The 17,835-nt window shown below is 41.7% G+C and overlaps 1 protein-coding gene across 1 annotated transcript in view; it reads left to right on the top strand.

Annotated features, from left to right (window-relative positions):
• LOC117382379 (fibroblast growth factor 14-like) overlaps positions 1-554 on the top strand; it is a 31,005-nt gene extending 30,451 nt beyond the window's left edge. Inside the window, exon 5 of the mRNA XM_055228034.1 lies at positions 412-554. Within this exon, the coding sequence (XP_055084009.1) occupies positions 412-554 (143 nt within the window). The remainder of the gene's footprint in view (positions 1-411) is intronic.
• The last annotated feature ends 17,281 nt before the right edge of the window (positions 555-17,835 follow it).

Here is a 17,835-nt window from a genome sequence, read left to right as displayed (position 1 = left end):
ATCACAAACAGACCTGGAGTTGTGCTTTGTTTCATTCAGACATGTTTAACTCACAAACCCGGCACATTTTGCTGAGTTCTTCTCTTAAACAGAAAACTCTCTGTCCCACCTTGTCATGAGGTAATACAGGAAGTGCTCTACTGTGTTTTTAAACTCCATATACTTTCGCTAGAATCATTTGGATGATTTCAGACCTGGAATTGCCATTCTCTACTGAATAAAAGACAAAAAGGTAGCCGTTAATTTGAAAACTACCACTACCACAGTAAAGGTTTATTCAAATGTGTCAATGAAACAAAACAACTCCAGGTACGTTTTTGAGGAAGTAACAACATTATAACACAGCTTAAAGCTGACTTAAAGCTGTAATATAGGACCTTTAATTGTCTTTTCTGTTTACTTCTTGTTCAGTTGCGATGTACCGCGAGCCGTCTCTACATGATGTTGGCGAGCCTGTGCCTAAGCCCGCCCCCTCAACCAAGAATGCCACACCCCGCCCCCTGCTGGTCAATGGAGGAAAACCACTCTGCCAGCCCAGCACCGACCCCACATAACAGCGGTGGTAACCAGGGGCAACTCATGCCAACCGCCCCCAAGGACCCCAAAACCTGGACGAAAGCCTGTACCAAACCAGGGGAAGTCCCCCCTCTGCTCGCACGAGATTGGGCAGACCTGGAGCCACAGTACAGGTGACGAGGTGACAACCAATCAGAGTGCAGAGGATGTTATAACGTTTGGGGGGAAAGCTGGAGGTGGGATTAAAATGTCTAAATTTACAAACTAAATTCAGTGGATAAAAAAACTAAAATAGGGGCAGAATTGTCTGAATTTTTTTTGACAATCTTGATTTAATCCTGGTTTAGTCCTGGTTTATACTTCGGTCTAGTCATCCTCAGATCTCGAAATGACATAATCTCTGAGTAATCGCATAATAAAAACTAGGACAGTGCTCAAATCGGCCAAAATATAGATGTTTTTTTAGTAACCCAGACATTGTTACTATATTCACAGTTAACAAACCAATGTTTGAGAATAGATTTCTGCTTTTGTTGACATTAGCTCTGTGTATGCGTTAGCAACATTATCATAACATTAGCATAACAGCACATTTATAGGTATAGAGGCTCAGGGTGCAGAGAGTGGACAGAAGAGAGTGAATTATGGCAAAATAACAAAAGTACAAAATTGGACAAAATTGTTGGTACCTGTCGGTTAATGAAAGACAAGCTCACAATGGTCACAGAAATAACTTGAATCTCACAAAAGTAATAATCAGTGTTGGGCATCTTACTTCAAAAATGTAATTAGTTATAGTTACAAGTTACTTCTCCCAAAAAGTAACTGAGTTAGTAACTCAGTTACTTTTTGGGAGAAGTAACTAGTTACTAGGCAAAGTAACTATGCCGTTACTTATTATGTTAAAACAATAAAAACACAACAGATGTGAACCTTTAACATTTATTTTACTTTAACAGATTGCCACTATATTGTATTTGTTTACAAGTAAATTATAGAATGTATCAAAAATAAAAAATATATATATAAAAAATGTTATTTGAAGTGCAAATAAATCAACATGTCACGCAATTTCAGACAACTGTACTTCAAATATTTTCTTCATTATAATACTGAAAAAAATCATTGCAATGTATTGCAAAACTAAGGCATTCAAATGTAAACCATGTAAAATAAGACAAAACCTTTAAGCTTTTCTGGCCACACACTGTAATTCTCTGCCCAGTATTCAAATATTAATCACTCTCATTTCAACATAAATTGAACTTTATCCAACTCTTTAACATTCATTGAAAAGAAATGATTCACACAATCCCTCTAACACGTATCTATTCCTTTATTTATCTATCTATCCATCCAATCAGCTGTCGATGCACGTGTGGACAGGACATCATTTCCCATCATGCATTAAGCGTTTGTAGTCCATGCAGGCGGCCGCTGGCGGTGGAGAGCTGCTGCGCTCGCCTTGCTCAAAAACTTCCCGTTACCGGCGCACAGGTTATGTCAGCGCAAGTCGGTCGCATCTTGGACAAAAAAATAACCGGCATGCACCGCGCACCGGTCGACGGCGATAGTATCTGCGCCCGCCTCATCTTTTATCTCACCCCGAGCCTCGTTGCAGCTCCTCGGCTGAGAGACTCTGATGAAGAGAAGAGTGAACTGAATTAGAAGTAATGCACCACATTTTATAGTCAGTAACGGTAACGGCATTAGGACGCTGGGAAAAGTAATTAGTTAGATTACTCCGTTAGTGAAAAAGTAACGCAGTTAGTAACGCCGTTATAATGTAACTCTGGTATTCCCAACACTGGTAATAATACATAAAAATTCTATGAAATTTAACCAATGAGAGTCAGACATTGCTTTTCAACCATGTTTCAATAGAATAATAAAAATAAATAAATAAATAAACTCATGAAACAGGCCTGGACAAAAATGATGGGACCCTTAATTTAATATTTTGTTGCACAACCTTTTGAGGCAATCACTGCAATCAAACGATTCCTGTAACTGTCAATGAAACTTCTGCACCTCTCAGCAGGTATTTTGGCCCGCTCCTCATGAGCAAGCTGCTCCAGTTGTCTCAGGTTTGAAGGGTGCCTTTTCCAGACAGTATGTTTCAGCTCCTTCCAAAGATGCTCAATAGGATTTAGGTCAGGGCTAGAAGGCCACTTTAGAATAGTCCAACGTTTTCCTCTTAGCCATTCTTGGGTGTTTTTAGCTGTGTGTTTTGGGTCATTGTCCTGTTGCAAGACTCATGACCTGTGACTGAGATCAAGCTTTCTGACACTGGCCAGCAACATAGAGCTAATGTGCCTTGGCAAAAGGTTCCATTTTTGCCTCATCTATCCATAGGACATTATCCCAAAAGCTTTGCAGCTTGTCAACATGTAGTTTGGCAAATTCCAATCTGGCTTTTTAATGATTTGTTTTCAACAATGCTGTCCTCCTTGGTTGTCTCCCATTAAGTCCACTTTGGCTCAAACAACGACGGATGGTGCGATCTGACACTGATGTTCCTTTAGCTTGAAGTTGGGCTAATCTCTTTAGAAGTTTTTCTGAGCTCTTTTGTTACCATTCATATTATCCGTCTCTTTGATTTGTCATCAATTTTCCTCCTGCCGCCATGTCCAGGGAGGTTGGTTACAGGAACATCATGCTGCTTGGAGATGGTTTTATAGCCTTTACCTTTAACATGCTTGCCTATAGTTTTCTTTCTAATCTGCTGAGACAACTTTTTCCTTTGCTTCCTCTGGTCTATGTTGAGTGTGGTACACACCATGTCACCAAACAGCACAGTGACTACCTGTAGCCCTATATATAGGTCCACTGACTGATTACAAGATTGTAGACATCCGTTATGGTAATTAGTGGACACACCTTGGATTAACATGTCCCTTTGGTCACATTATTTTCAATCTTTTCTAGGGGTACCATCATTTTTGTCCAGGCCTGTTTCATGAGTTTATTTTTTTAAGTAATTCTGTTGAAGCATGGTTGAAAAGCAATGTCTGAATTAGTTCTATTTCATATAATTTGTATTTATTATTATTTTTGTCAGATTCAAGTTATTTCTGTGACCATTGTGAGTGTTTTTTGTTTTTTTTCATTAATTGAAGGATACCAACAATTTTGTTCACACGTGTATATAGGCCCACTGAGTGATTACAAGATTGTAGACACCTGTGATGCTAATTAATGGACACACCTTGGATTAACATGTCCCTTTAACATTATTTTCAATATTTTCTAGGGGTAGTATCATTTCTGTCCAGGCCTGTGTCATGAGTTCATTTTTTAAAATAATTCTGTTGAAGCATGGTTGAAAAGCAATGTCTGACTTTCACTGGTTAAATTTCATAGAATTTTTATGTATTATTACTTTTGTCAGATTCAAGTTATTTCTGTGATCATTGTGAGTTTTTCTTTCATTAACCAAAGGGTACCAACAATTTTGTCCACGTATGTACAATCAAGATATGAACTGTTGAGTTTGTCACTTTTACTAAATGCAGATGGTGGCCATTTTCTAACTCTGATATCTTATCTGACTTTATGAGTAGAAATTCCGAAATTGCGGGTCGTGTGCAAGCTGTAACCTGGGAAATCTGACCTTCAAGTGCGACTGGAACACACATTAGTTCTGCTTTAGATCTAGTTTAGACCTGGCTCAGACCTGGTTTAGATCTGGTTTAGACCTGGTTTTGATCTGGCTCAGACCTGGTTTAGTCCTGGTTTTGACCTGTCTCAGGCCTGGTTTAGTCCTGGCTCAGACCTGGTTTAGTCCTGTCTTTAAAACCTTTTTCCTGTGGACCTCCAGCTCTCTCTTTCAAACTGAAAGTATGTAAGCAGACTGTTCAAAAGGACTAGAGGCAGAATGCTGAAGTTTGTGGAGTTTCTGATTATAATGTTGTATTGTAAATTCAAGATTTTCTTTGACAATCTGCCATTTTATGTTGGGTCTGTGTTTAGAAGACACCTGTTCAAACGCCAAATGCCCACTTTAGAATTAAAACTATTTAAACTTTAAACCTGTGCAGAAAATCACAACAAATGAGAGGAATCCAGGTTTAGTCCTGGCTTAGCCCTGGTTTTGTTCATAATTTAAACTCTAAAATCCCATAATTTGTGGCATTGTAAAAGCATTGGTCCAAAAATAATCTCATATTGGTCTCTGGGTCTGATCCTGTGCATGTGTGCCCAGGGGGTGCTCTCATGGACGTAGCATTAGTGCGTAGCAGTCAGTGTTTACATGGCATAACAGAAGAAGAATCTGTAGTTCTCAGATGAGTTTAGTTTTTCTGTTGCCTTCGCCATACTTGAACCTACTCGGGTCAAACAGGGTCAAACTACATTACCCACAATGCACAACATGCACACAGGCAGTACACTACCCAGAAGGCTGAGCTGTGGGCCATTTGGATTTAAGACAGGTTACTAAAATAGAAAGAATAAGAGATACAATTTTGGATTAGTTAGTAAGTAGTTTTCAAATTTGAACCCTTCAGACTGGTTCAATGCTTGGATTGACATATTTAGATCTGGTTTAGTCCTGGTTGAGATCTTTGTTTAGGCTTGGTTTAGTCGTGGTTGAGCTCTTTGTTTAGACCTGGTTTAGTCCTGGTTGAGACCTTTGTTTAGACCTGGTTTAGTTCTGAACAATGTTTGAACATGATTAGTTTAACCCTGGTTTAGACCTGGTGTAATCTCGGTTTAGCCCTGGGTTAGTCCTAGTTTAGGCTAGGTACAGACTTTAATTTTTTATCATTGTTTAGACCAGTTTTTGGGGGGGTTAGCCCAAGTTCAGTCTATGTAGACCTGGTTTAGTTCCTGGTTTAGCCCATTAATAGTCCTGGTTTAGACTAGTCCAGGTTTTGTCCATGTCCAGGTTTTGTTCATTTTAGGGTTAGATTTGGTTTAGTCCTGGTTTAGATCTTGGTTTAGTTCCTGATTTAGTCCCTGGTTTAGTTCCTGGTTTAGTCCCTGGTTTAGTCCTGATTCAGTGGTTTAGATCTTGGTTTAGTTCTTGTTTAAATCTTTGTTTAGACCTGGTTTAGTCCTGGTTGAGCTCTTTGTTTAGTCCTGGTTCAGTCCTGGTTTAGATCTTGGTTTAGTCCTGGTTTAGATTTTGTTTTGGTTCTGGTTTAAATCGTGGTTTAGTCCTGGTTCAGTCCTGGTTTAGATCTTGGTGCTGCCTTGAAAAGTCTATCTTATCCTTTCTGTTTTAATAATTCTAAAACATTTCAATCCACTTCACCATACATTTATATTGCCTCTCTGATTGTGAAAGTCCCTCTTTTTATCAGCCCAGAAGTGGGAAGTATGTTTGAACGCTAAAAAATAAAACCAAAAATATTCTGCCCCGTTTGAACCTCTCACTGTGAAAATACAAAATAATCCTCCAAAGTTTCAATTCAAATTCACTGTAACCACAAACTGTGCATTTAAGAACTCAGGAAAAGACCGCTTCAGAATAAAATAAAGGACATGAGAGAGAGGAATGCCATTTCAAAATAAAACACTTTAGAGATGTTTCTGTGGCTGTCTCGAGTCGTCTGTTTTTGGTCAACTGCAAATTGAAACATCTAAAAAATATGAAACGTGTCAGTATTTTAGGACTGGGTGCAAAAATGCCAATAAGTAATGTCAACATGTTTTAGTCCCTGGTCTGATTAAGACCTGGTTTGATCCTTGGGTTAGACTTGGCTTAGACCTGATTTAATCCTGTTTTTTGGCCTGGGTTAGACCTGGTTTAGTCTGTAGTTTAGACCTGGTTTAGATCTGGTTTAGGCCTGATTTAGACCTAGGTTAGACCTGGGTTAGTCTGTAGTTTAGACTTGGATTAGACCTGGGTTAGACCTGGTTTAGTCCCTGATTTAGCTCATGGTTTATACCTGATTTAGTCCCTGGTCTAGTCCTGGTTTAGTCCTGGTCTTGTCCTGGGGTTGACCTGGTTTATGATGATTTGGTTCTGTCCTGAAATGCCACTGTTTAATCTAAACTGAATTGTTTGGGTCTGAATGTGAAATCCTGAATTTTTTGAGGAAACAGAGAATTTCAAAGTAAAAACTGTAGATTCTAGTGCCTCTGCATCGCATCCATGACAACAGACTTTGGTCTCCTCAAGTTGGTCTTGAGGATTGTGAAAATTCTCAAGACCAATTTAATCATGCTGCACAAGTGGTTTTGTCCAATTTAAAACCTGATTTAGATCATAATTAGTCCTAGTCTATGTAGTCCTGGTTTAGTCGTGGAATCATTTCTGGGTTAGACCAAAAATGAACCTGCTTAATTCTGGGTCACACCTGGTTTAGTCCCAGTTTAGACTTGGTTTAGTTCTGGTTTGACCTAGTTTTGTCCAGGATTAGACCTGGTTTAGTCATGCGTTAGATCTGGTTTAAGTCTTATTTTTAGTCCAGTTAAACCAAATCTGTACATGGTTTCGTCCTTGTTTCATCCCGTTTCAGCCTGGGTTAGCCCAAAATTTGGTTTAGTCCTGGTTGCTCCAAAACTGGATCTGATTTAGACTTGTTTTTAGTCTTGGTTTAGTACTGGTTTATTTCCATAAAAATATAACATGATTGATTTTCCTAAGGAATCAGTGTTTTGTATAAATTGATGAAGGTGATATATTTTCCTGTAAACATGTGGTTGTCATGGATACGGCTCATCTGTTTCTTCAGAATCTTCAAACTCAAGTGTGATCTAACCCTGTTGATTCTGTATTTATGTGGTTTTATATCTATCTGTATTTAACCCTGTGTGTGCTGTGGGGGGTCAACGCGACAATCAAAACTCACAAACAGAGAAGCAGATTGGAAAATTAGTAATACAAATATCTCATATTCATGAATCTGAAAAACATTTGATCAAATCAAAGCCCCTCAAAGCACTGAAGTCTAACCTCAGCACTTTTATTTTAGCACATGGAATTAGTCATGTTTTAAACCTGGTCTAGTTGCTGGTTTAAACCTGGGTTAGACCTGGTTTAGCTCCCAGTTTAGTCCCTTGGTTAAACCAGGTTTAGACCTGTTTTAGTCCCTGGGTTAGACCTGGTTTAAGTCCAGGGTTAGATCTGACTTAGTTCCTAGTTTAGACCTGGGTTAGTCCCTGGTCTAGTCTTGGGCTGGACCTGGTTCAGTCCTTGGTTTAGACTTGGTTTAGTCCCTGGTCTCGTCCCAGGTTAGGCCTGGTTTATTCCCTGGTCTAGTCCTGGGTAGACCTGGTTTAGTTGTCTAGTTATTCCTGGGTTAGACTTGGTTTAGTCCCTTGTCTAGTCCTGGGTTAGACCTGGTTTAGTCTCTGGTGAGTCCTGGGTTAGACCTGGTTTAGTCCCTGGTTAGTTCTGGGTTAGACCTGGTTTAGTCGCTGTTCTAGTCCTGGGTTAGTCCCTGTTTAGTTCTGGGTTACACCTGGTTTAGTCTCTGGTTAGTCCTGGGTTAGACCTGTTTTAGTCCCTGGTCTAGTCCCTGACTTAAATGTTGTCAAATGAAAGCCTCCCTCAGACCACAAGTCTAGCCTTAGCACTTTTTATTTTAGCACATGAAATTAAATAGAATTTTTTCTTCAAAAATGTATAAATTTTGTGTGTTTATAAGATGGACATTCTCAAACATAATGACACTGCTACTGTTAAAGGTTATGGACAATGTTTTACTTCTACAAAATTAAAATTCTACAAAAATGTGATTCTGGTTCAAAATTTTACCTCAAATTCTCATCAAACATTTTACAATATTACAGGAATCATTTTTTTGCATCTAATATTTGACTTATTTAATTAGTCCTGGGTGATACCTGGTGTAGTCCCTGGTCTAGTGCCTGGTTAGATGCAGTTTAGTCACCAGTTTAGTCCTTGGTTAGACCTGGTTTAGACCTGGGTTAGTCTTGGTTCAAAAGTGTAATTAGAAAACACTTAAGACTTATTTTTTAAGTTTGATTTCATTTTAAGTTTAATTTTGTTCAGATGTGTGTGTACATTTTGAGCCAGAATTGAGCGAGAGACTTTGAACCTGAAGCTGTTTGTGTGAAGTCTTTTGTCAGATTATATTAATATGCAAATGAGTTCTGTACAGTTTGTGTCTATTGTATACATCACAATATTATTAATAAACATTTATATGAACAAAAGAAGGTGTCTGATTTCTAACTCTCTCCCCTGCTCCTTTGAACCTCTCCCCTGGTTTTCTGACCTGCTCTTCTGATCCCCTCACCTACTTTTCGGACCCTCTCCCCTCATTTTCTGACCCTCTCCTCTGCTCCTATCCTCTTTATCATCTGTTCATTTGTTCCTCTGACAATCTGCTTCATCTTAAATAAATCATTGTTAAAATCAAACATTTTAACATCTCTAAATGATTAAGTCTCCTTGGAAACAGTCCTTTATTCATAGGGAAAATGGCTGTGTTATTTTCGATTCTCATGTAACAGTTGAGTCACAGAAAAAAAAAAAAACACTAATCATTTTTCAAATTACTCAGAACATTTTTGTAGTTTCTAAGAAGATTTAATCCTGATTTAGTCCTGGTTTAGATCTGGTTTAGACCTGGTTTAGTTCATAGGTTAGTCCTGGTTTATGTCATTGTTTAGTTCATTTAGTCCTGATTTAGTTCATTGTTTTAGTTAGTTTAGTCCTGGTTTAGTCCTGGTTTAGACCTGGTTTAACTCAATCACCAACATCATATTTCACCTCTGTTTTTTAATTAATACCTTGCTTCCTAACGAGGAGGAGGAAGGGGGATGTGTTTTCGCTCGTTGCCGTGGTGACTAACGAGCTGCTGTGACAGAGATGTGTGATTGGCCAATCAGTATTCAGGGAGCGCACTTTGTATGTGTCAATTACACCTCAGACTCATGAGAATAAAAATGTATTTGGTCTGAGACCCAACTGGTTTAGTCCCTGGTTTAGGCCCTAGTTCACACTACAGGAGACTTGTTGCTGTACTAAAAATGTTTTTTTTGTTTTTTTCCTGACATTTTCAAACACTGGCTTTTTCCATCTCGCATGCACACTCCTGAGATTCTCATACACTCTCTCCTCATGCACACTCCTCTTGTGCACGCTTGTATGATGCAGAGTAGATATCTCCAAGTGTAAAATGCCACTCATTCAAAAGGTCAGACACAGAAACAGCAAAACAAATGAAAAAAACAACAACTTCTGGTGTAGTTCTGCTTTAGTCCTGGTTTAGTCCTGGTTTAATCCTGGTTTGGTTCCTGGTTTGGTTCCTGATTTAATCTTTGTTCGTGATAGTAAGGTTTGGTTTTGTTTGCGTTCAACCAGATGCACTGCAGCTGCGTCCAAGTCATAGGTCAAAGGTCACACTGGGGATCTGCTTTTATGTTCAGTTTAAACTCTGCTCTTGTCTGCAGCTGTCTACTCCTGCCAGAGCCTTAACCTGCAGATAGAGGACACATACAAGTGTGTTCACTCTCAGTATATGGACAAGCCTCAGAAAGCTCAGAATCTCTAGAATACACTCAGAGCTGCAAACTTTACAATAATACGAGGAAAAGAACTGGCACGGCATAGAAGGGAAACAGTGCCCTCTACTGTTATTAAAGTGGTGTAGCCACTGGCCAAAATACCGAATCGTTAAACTGCAATATCCCACTATATGTACCACTAATAAGTGTTCTCTGGTTTATAGTCTATGAATGTGAAAATGATATCTCTGTCTCTGTTATGTTTTCACAAGGTATATTTTGTTAAAGTTATGAAGTAGCTACAGTTGAGAAAAAATCGCCTTGAACGTTATATTTGCCTGTTGATATTCAATCTAAACAGAAAAAAAAAACGGCTGCGACGGCGACATCTTGACTTTTCTTCTATTAAATAATAAATAATTAAAATAACGTACATAATGTACGTATCATACGCTCAAAGACAGCGGTGGAAGTGCGGTCCATGGGGTAGGCCTGTCCCATTTCAGCAAGATGGCGGCTACACTGAGGAGGACACATTCTCGTTCGGAAGCTTCAAACTATACTTTGAGGAGTACTTCGAAGGGTTCTTTCAAAAGGTGCATTTGGCGAATTGAGACACGGCCCACGTGTCACGTACACACCTGTCCGTCGGCAATAACAGTCCCCCGTAACCCGGACCAATTATAGGGTTGCACTGTAGGTTTGTGGGTCAAACCCACGGTGCGACCGTGTCCCAATCCGCCACATGCACAGTTCAAAGTGCCATTGGAAGTACCCGGCCAACGAAGGGGACTCCTCTGTGTACCTTTGTGCTGAAATGGGGCACGGAGCAAACTTCAACCTCTGTCTGTGTGCTTACGTAACGTTGCTGAAATAATTAGTTTTATTTTTAATTATTTACTATTTAATAGAAGAAGAGTCGAGGTGTCGTCGTCACAGCTGTTTTTTTTTTTTTCTGTTTAAATTGAATGAAGTAAGGAATTAATCTTTACCTTTGAATATCAATAGACAAATATAAGGTTTGAGGTGATTTTTTTTCCAATTGTAGCTTTTACATAACATAACAAAATATACCTTGTTAAAACGTAATAACAGACAGAGGTAACAGTATCATTTTTACATTCATAGTCTATAAACCAGTCAACACATATTAGTTGTACGTAAAGTGGGATATTGCAGTTTAATGCTGTGTTCTGTGTTTGGGCAGGTTTAATTTGATCTGTGGCTAAATCACTTTAATACCAGTAGAGGGCGCTGTTTTTTTTTTTTTTTTTCTATACCTGAGTGTGCCAGAGCTACACAGGTTTTTAAATCATTCAACACGCAGCCTGTATATATCTTTATTAAGATTTTACAGTTTCATGTAGCAAGAGTTTCATGTCGTTCTGTTGTAGGTGACGTAAACCAGTACTTACATATGAACGTGTATTGCGTAGCAGACTCCATTTGCATAGGCATGGTGAATGACGGGATATAGCAGTGCACGAAGTGTGCTCGGATGCACGTTCCGGCTACGGCCAATCTTCATGGAAACGCATGATACATTTTCGGCTGCATTCGTCGGGTGCATGAAATGGGACGGCACTTGTTACACCGGAAGTTATGTAAGCCCTTAAATGCACCGTTCGAACGGCACTTCAAATGGTGCATTTTTTTTAACAGCATTTCCTGTGGAAAACCTAATGCAGCCCAGCCTCCCACTTTATGTACATCTAATGTGTGTTCTCTGCTTTATAGACTATGAATGTAAAAATGATACTGTTACCCCTGTCTCTGTTATTACTTTTTAACAAGCTATATTTTGTTAAAGCAGAAAAAACGGCTGCGACGACGACACCTTGATTGTTCCATCCATCCATTTTCTTCCGCTTATCCGGGGCCGGGTCGTGGGGGCAGCAGTCTAAGCAGGGACTCCCAAACTTCTCTCACCCTAGACACGTCCTCCAGCTCCTCCGGTGGGATCCCAAGGCATTCCCAGGCCAGCCGAGAGACATAGTCCCTCCAGCGTGTCCTGGGTCTTCCCCGGGGCCTCCTCCCGGTGGGACATGCCCAGAACACCTCCCTAGGGAGGCGTCCAGGAGGCATCTTGAGCAGATGCCCGAGCCACCTCAGCTGGCTCCTCTCAACGTGTAGGAGCAGCGGCTCTACTCCGAGCTCCTCCCGTGTGACTGAGCTCCTCACCCTATCCCTAAGGGTGCACCCGGCCACTCTGCGGAGGAAACCCATTTCGGCCGCTTGTATCCGCGACCTTGTCCTTTCGGTCATTACTCAGAGCTCATGACCATAGGTGAGGGTAGGAACTGTTAGGTGTGTGCTATCAAAATGACGACTGGATTCGATCAGTTCAAATCTTAAAAGTTTATTCCCCTGACAGTTACAATCTAATACAGGACCCGGGGTCATATGATCTATCCCTCGTGTGTGCAGCAGGCGGTCTGTCTGCTTTTCCCTGGCCCCGTAACATAAAAATGTAACATGAAACATGAATATGCAAATATTATGTTGAGTAGGTTGTCGCCTCCCTCTGGCCTCGCTCATCTCTCCGGGCTGCACCAGTCTATTTTTCCGGCCTTGAGTCTCATCCGACCGCCCAATCCCTGTAAAGGAGCGTCTACACAACCCCAACAGTTCCCCTCAATTCATATCACACAATGTTGCCTTTAACATAGTTTCAGTATTATTACAAGATGCTCCACTCTAGTATAAACATAGTGGCTGTCAGGCGACATGATTCACCTCCTACAATGTTGCCTTAACTCGGTTAAAGGAGTTTCTGCAAAGCACCAACTGTCTCCCATAATTCATGTTTTACAATGTTGCCTTTAACCTAATTTCAGTGTTAGTAGATGGTATTCAACTTTTAGTATGGTGCTTGTTAGACAACCTCCAAAAAGATACAACATTCAAAGAATATATAAATTCAGTATAAAAATGGTGATTACATAATAATATTCAAAACTTATATGATTTCAGTATCAAAAGATATATATGTATATGTGATGGCCCTAAGAAACTTTATTCAATCAATATGCATTCCATATTTTTGATATATGTATTTGTAATGCAACTCAGAAGCTTTATTACTTGACATACCCTTCAGAACGTAGATTGACTGGTAAATCGAGAGCTTCGCCTTCCGGCTCAGCTCCTTCTTCACCACAACGGACCAATACAGCGACCGCATCACTGCAGATGCTGCACCGATCTGCCTGTCAATCTCACGCTCCATCCTTCCCTCACTCGTGAACAAGACCCCGAGATACTTGAACTCCTCCACTTGGGGCAGAGACTCTCCCCACCCACCCGGAGAGGGCAAACCACCTTTTTCCGGTCGAGAACCATGGCCTCAGATTTGGAGGAGCTGATTTTCATCCCAGCCACTTCACACTCGGCTGCAAACCGCCCCAGTGCCTGCTGTAGGTCCTGGCTCGATGAAGCCATCAGGACAACATCATCTGCAAACAGCAGAGATGAGATCCTGTGGTTCCCGAACCAGACCCCCTCCGGCCCCTGGCTGCGCCTAGAAATTCTGTCCATAAATATAATGAACAGAACCGGTGACAAAGGGCAGCCCTGGCGGAGTCCAACATGCACCGGGAACAAGTCTGACTTACTGCCGGCAATGCGAACACAGCTCCTGCTCCGGTCATACAGGGACCGGACAGCCCTTAGCAAAGAGCCCCGGACGCAATACTCCCAGACCATCCCCCCAAAGGACACCATGAGGGACACGGTTGAATGCCTTCTCCAGATCCATAAAACACATGTGGACTGGTTGGGCATACTCCCATGAACCCTCGAGGACCCGATGGAGAGTATAAAGCTGGTCCAGTGTTCCACGACCAGGACGAAAACCACACTGCTCCTCCTGAATCCGAGGTTCGACTATCGGTCGGATTCTCCTCTCCAGTACCCTGGAGTAGACATTACCAGGAAGGCTGAGGAGTGTGATTCCCCTGTAATTGGAACACACCCTCCGGTTCCCCTTCTTATAGAGGGACCACCACCCCGGTCTGCCACTCCACAGGTACTGTCCCCGACCACCACGCGATGTTGCAGAGACGTGTCAGCCAAGACAGCCCCACAACATCCAGAGACTTGAGGTACTCAGGACGGATCTCGTCCACCCCCGGAGCCTTGCCACCGAGGAGCTTGCTCACAACCTCTGTGACTTCCAGCCAGGGTGATGAACGAGTCCACCTCCGAGTCCCCAGGCTCTGCTTCCTCCTCGGAAGACATGACAGGGGGATTGAGGAGATCCTCAAAGTATTCCTTCCACCGCCTGACAACATCCCCAGTCAAGGTCAGCAGCTCTCCACCCGCACTGTAAACAGTGTTGGTGAAGCACTGCTTCCCCCTCCTGAGGCATCTGACGGTTTGCCAGAATTTCTTTGAGGCCGTCCGATAATCCTCCTCCATGGCCTCCCCGAACTCCTCCCAACCCCGAGTTTTTGCCTCTGCAACCGCACGAGCCGCGGCACGCTTGGCCCGCCTGTATTCATCAGCTGCCTCAGGAGTCCCATGAGCCAACAAGGCTCGATAGGACTCCTTCTTCAGCTTGACGGCATCCCTTACTTCCGGTGTCCACCACCGGGTTCGGGGATTGCCGCCACGACAAGCACCGCAGACCTTACGACCACAGCTACGAGCGGCCGCATCGACAATAGAGGTGGAGAACATGGCCCACTCGGAGTCCATGTCTCCAACCTCCCCCGGGATCAGGGAGAAGCTCTCCCGGAGGTGGGAGTTGAAGACCCCTCTGACAGAGGGCTCTGCCAGGCGTTCCCAACAGACACGCTTGGGTCTGCCAGGTCTATCCGGCTTCATCCTCCACCAGCAGATCCAACTCACCACCAGGTGGTGATCAGTTGACAGCTCAGCCCCTCTCTTCACCCGAGTGTCCAAGACACGTGGTCGGAGGTCAGATGACACGACAACAAAGTCGATCATCGACCTCCGACCTAGACTGTCCTGGTGCCACGTGCACCGATGGACACCCTTGTGCTCGAACAAGGTGTTTGTTATGGACAAACTGTGACTAGCACAGAAGTCCAATAACAAAACACCACTCGGGTTCAGATCAGGGAGGCCGTTCTTCCCAATCACGCCCCTCCAGGTGTCACTGTCGTTACCCACATGGGCGTTGAAGTCCCCCAGGAGAACAACGGAGTCCCCAGTCGGTGCACTGTCTAGAACCCCTCCCAGGGACTCCAAGAAGGCCGGGTGCTGTTTGGCCCATAGGCCGACACAACAGTGAGAGACCTGTCCCTGACCCGAAGGCGCAGGAGTGAACCGGAGTGAACCCCAACACGAAGCGGCTGAGCTGTGGGGCAATGAGCAATGGAGAGTCCAGCCCCTCTCAAGAAGTTGGGTTCCAGAGCCCAAACTGTGCGTGGAGGCAAGGCCGACTATATCTAGTCGGTAATGCTCAACCTCCCGCACAAGCTCCGGCTCCTTCCCCCCCAGCGAAGGAGCATTCCATTACATGTCCCCAGAGCCAGTCTCCATGTCCAGAGATCTGGTCGTCGAGGCCCCCGCCTTCGACTATATTGTCAGAGAGAGAGAGAGAGAGAGAGAGAGAGAGAGAGAGAGAGAGAGAGAGAGAGAGAGAGAGAGAGAGAGAGAGAGAGAGAGAGAGAGAGCTCATATTAACTCTTTAAGTACCATTCATGTGTGTGTATAAATATATTGGCCTAAAGCTCAAGTTTGCCATTTGTGGCACCCCTCAAAATACATTCCATTATGCTAATGGATGGTTCCAAACTTTTTTCAACTGACAAAGATGAAACTTAGCATGAAAATAGCCCATGTCATGACAAGTAAAAAACTATGACCCCATCCTACCCCAAAAGGAAGTCGGCCATATTGAGCGGAACCTAATTTTTGCAAAATTGCTTTTTTCTTACTTTTAATATCTCCACCTTGGAATTTCTTTCAAAATGCTTGAAAATTGGTAAAACTAACCAAGATCCATGTGCAATTAAATATTATTGTTAATATTTTTGATTAATTCTAAAATGTGGGTGTGACTAATCCACAAATCAGTGAGAATTTTGAAAAGCATAAGAATATGCCTATTTCTCACAGGTGACGTGAAATTGCATTAGTCCCAATGAAACATTTGTGTGCATTGACAACCTGAACGCAATGATGTACAAGTATAGCTATGATATAAAACTGCTCTACAGCGCCCCCTTGAAATTTTGAATGGCACCCAAAAAATCCCTTTGTCTCAAACATTTCAAATTTGGCATGGACATCTGTATTCCCATACTGAAAAAAAAAAAAAAAAAAAAAAAAAAAAAAAAAGAGAACACACCTCTATTGGCAATCCTGTTGCCATGGCAACATCCAACATTTGTAATAGAAATACATGCAACTCATAAAACATGTTAATACGTTGGTTTTGTCAAATATTTAACAATACCAATACAGCGACCACATCACTGCAGACGCTGCACCGATCTGCCTGTCAATCTCACGCTGCATCCTTCCCTCACTCGTGAACAAGACCCCAAGATACTTGAAGGGGGTATTTTACTTCTGAGGTCTTTAATACCCCATAGAAGTAAAATACCCCCTTTTTAAGCTCCAGAATTGAACTAAATTCTCACCCTCCATCATAAACGTGATAAAAAGTGCCTGTAAAAGTCTTACATACAAAAGTGAAAGGACTGTTACAATATAAAATAAAACATTTTTATTAAAGAAGACATGGAGACATTACATTTTGGTACTTAGATTTATTACCTCAAACAAGTGCTGCTTTTTCTACGAGTGTAAAAATATGCCACTCCAGGTCAGTCACTCAAATTATGCAAATTTAAAGGAGCACTATGTAACTTTTCTAGTGGGAGGTTTGCCATGCGCTTGATGTTAATGCTTTGCCTGGAATGTTCCACAGTAAGGCATTAAAATGATCCATCTTTGCATTTATTCAGTTAGTCATGTGGTAAACTATACCTTGAAAAACATGCACTTTAACTGTTAGCACCTCTCCACTGATCTGCTTGTTTTCATGGAGAAAGGTCAAGTTACAGGTCAGAAGTAAAATACCTTCTCTTTAAACTTGTCTATTAGGTAACACATAAAAGGTAACATGGTGATCTAAGTATGATATATATTTTTTATTATACTATTTTATTATTTTGAAAATGCTCCCTTTGCTCCGCACATTAAGTCACTCCCCCTTCAGAGCGGTATCACAACACAATCACTTGCATCCCGCTAATGAAACTACTGGACATCACTTCAGGTTTGTTAAGTTGCTGTGTGCAGTTTTGTATCATGTTTTTGTGTATTTCTGGAGAATCGTCATGTGGGGGCATGGGTGGCATAGGTTTGTGGGCGGAGCCTTGTACAGAATTTCACAGCTAACTGTAAGGAGGGTTTGAATAGGACCTGGGAGAGATAGTTAAAATACCGGTACTCAAACATGCATGGATGACATCTAAAGCCTCTTCAAGCACGTTTTTGATGAGGGAACAATGTTATAACATGGGAGAAAAAACTATTTTGCATAATACCATACTGTGGAACTCTCAAAGTTAAGCAATCACATCTCCAAGAAGACAACCAGGTGGTGTACCTTGAATATAAAAGTCTGACAAAATGTATGAATTCAAAAACAAAACTAAAAATACTGTGATTGAAGTTAAATTAAAATTGTGAAGTTGATATTCATTTAAAGAAAATATTTGTCTGGAATCATTTTTTACGGAATCAAATGAATGAAACTCAATGGAGAAAAATGCTGGCCCTGGGATTTACTAACAGACTACACTTGTTACGGAATACATACATGATAGAGATGTTTAAAGATTCTGCAAAATAGACTTCTTGGAGCTTTTCATGTTATAACTCTGTTCACTCATCAAAAACATGTATGAAGAA

The sequence above is a fragment of the Periophthalmus magnuspinnatus genome, chromosome 2 (assembly GCF_009829125.3).
Source record: "Periophthalmus magnuspinnatus isolate fPerMag1 chromosome 2, fPerMag1.2.pri, whole genome shotgun sequence".
NCBI classification, from domain to species: domain Eukaryota; kingdom Metazoa; phylum Chordata; class Actinopteri; order Gobiiformes; family Gobiidae; genus Periophthalmus; species Periophthalmus magnuspinnatus.
Note: the sequence above shows the minus strand (reverse complement) of the source record. Positions and strands in the feature narration are given on the sequence as shown.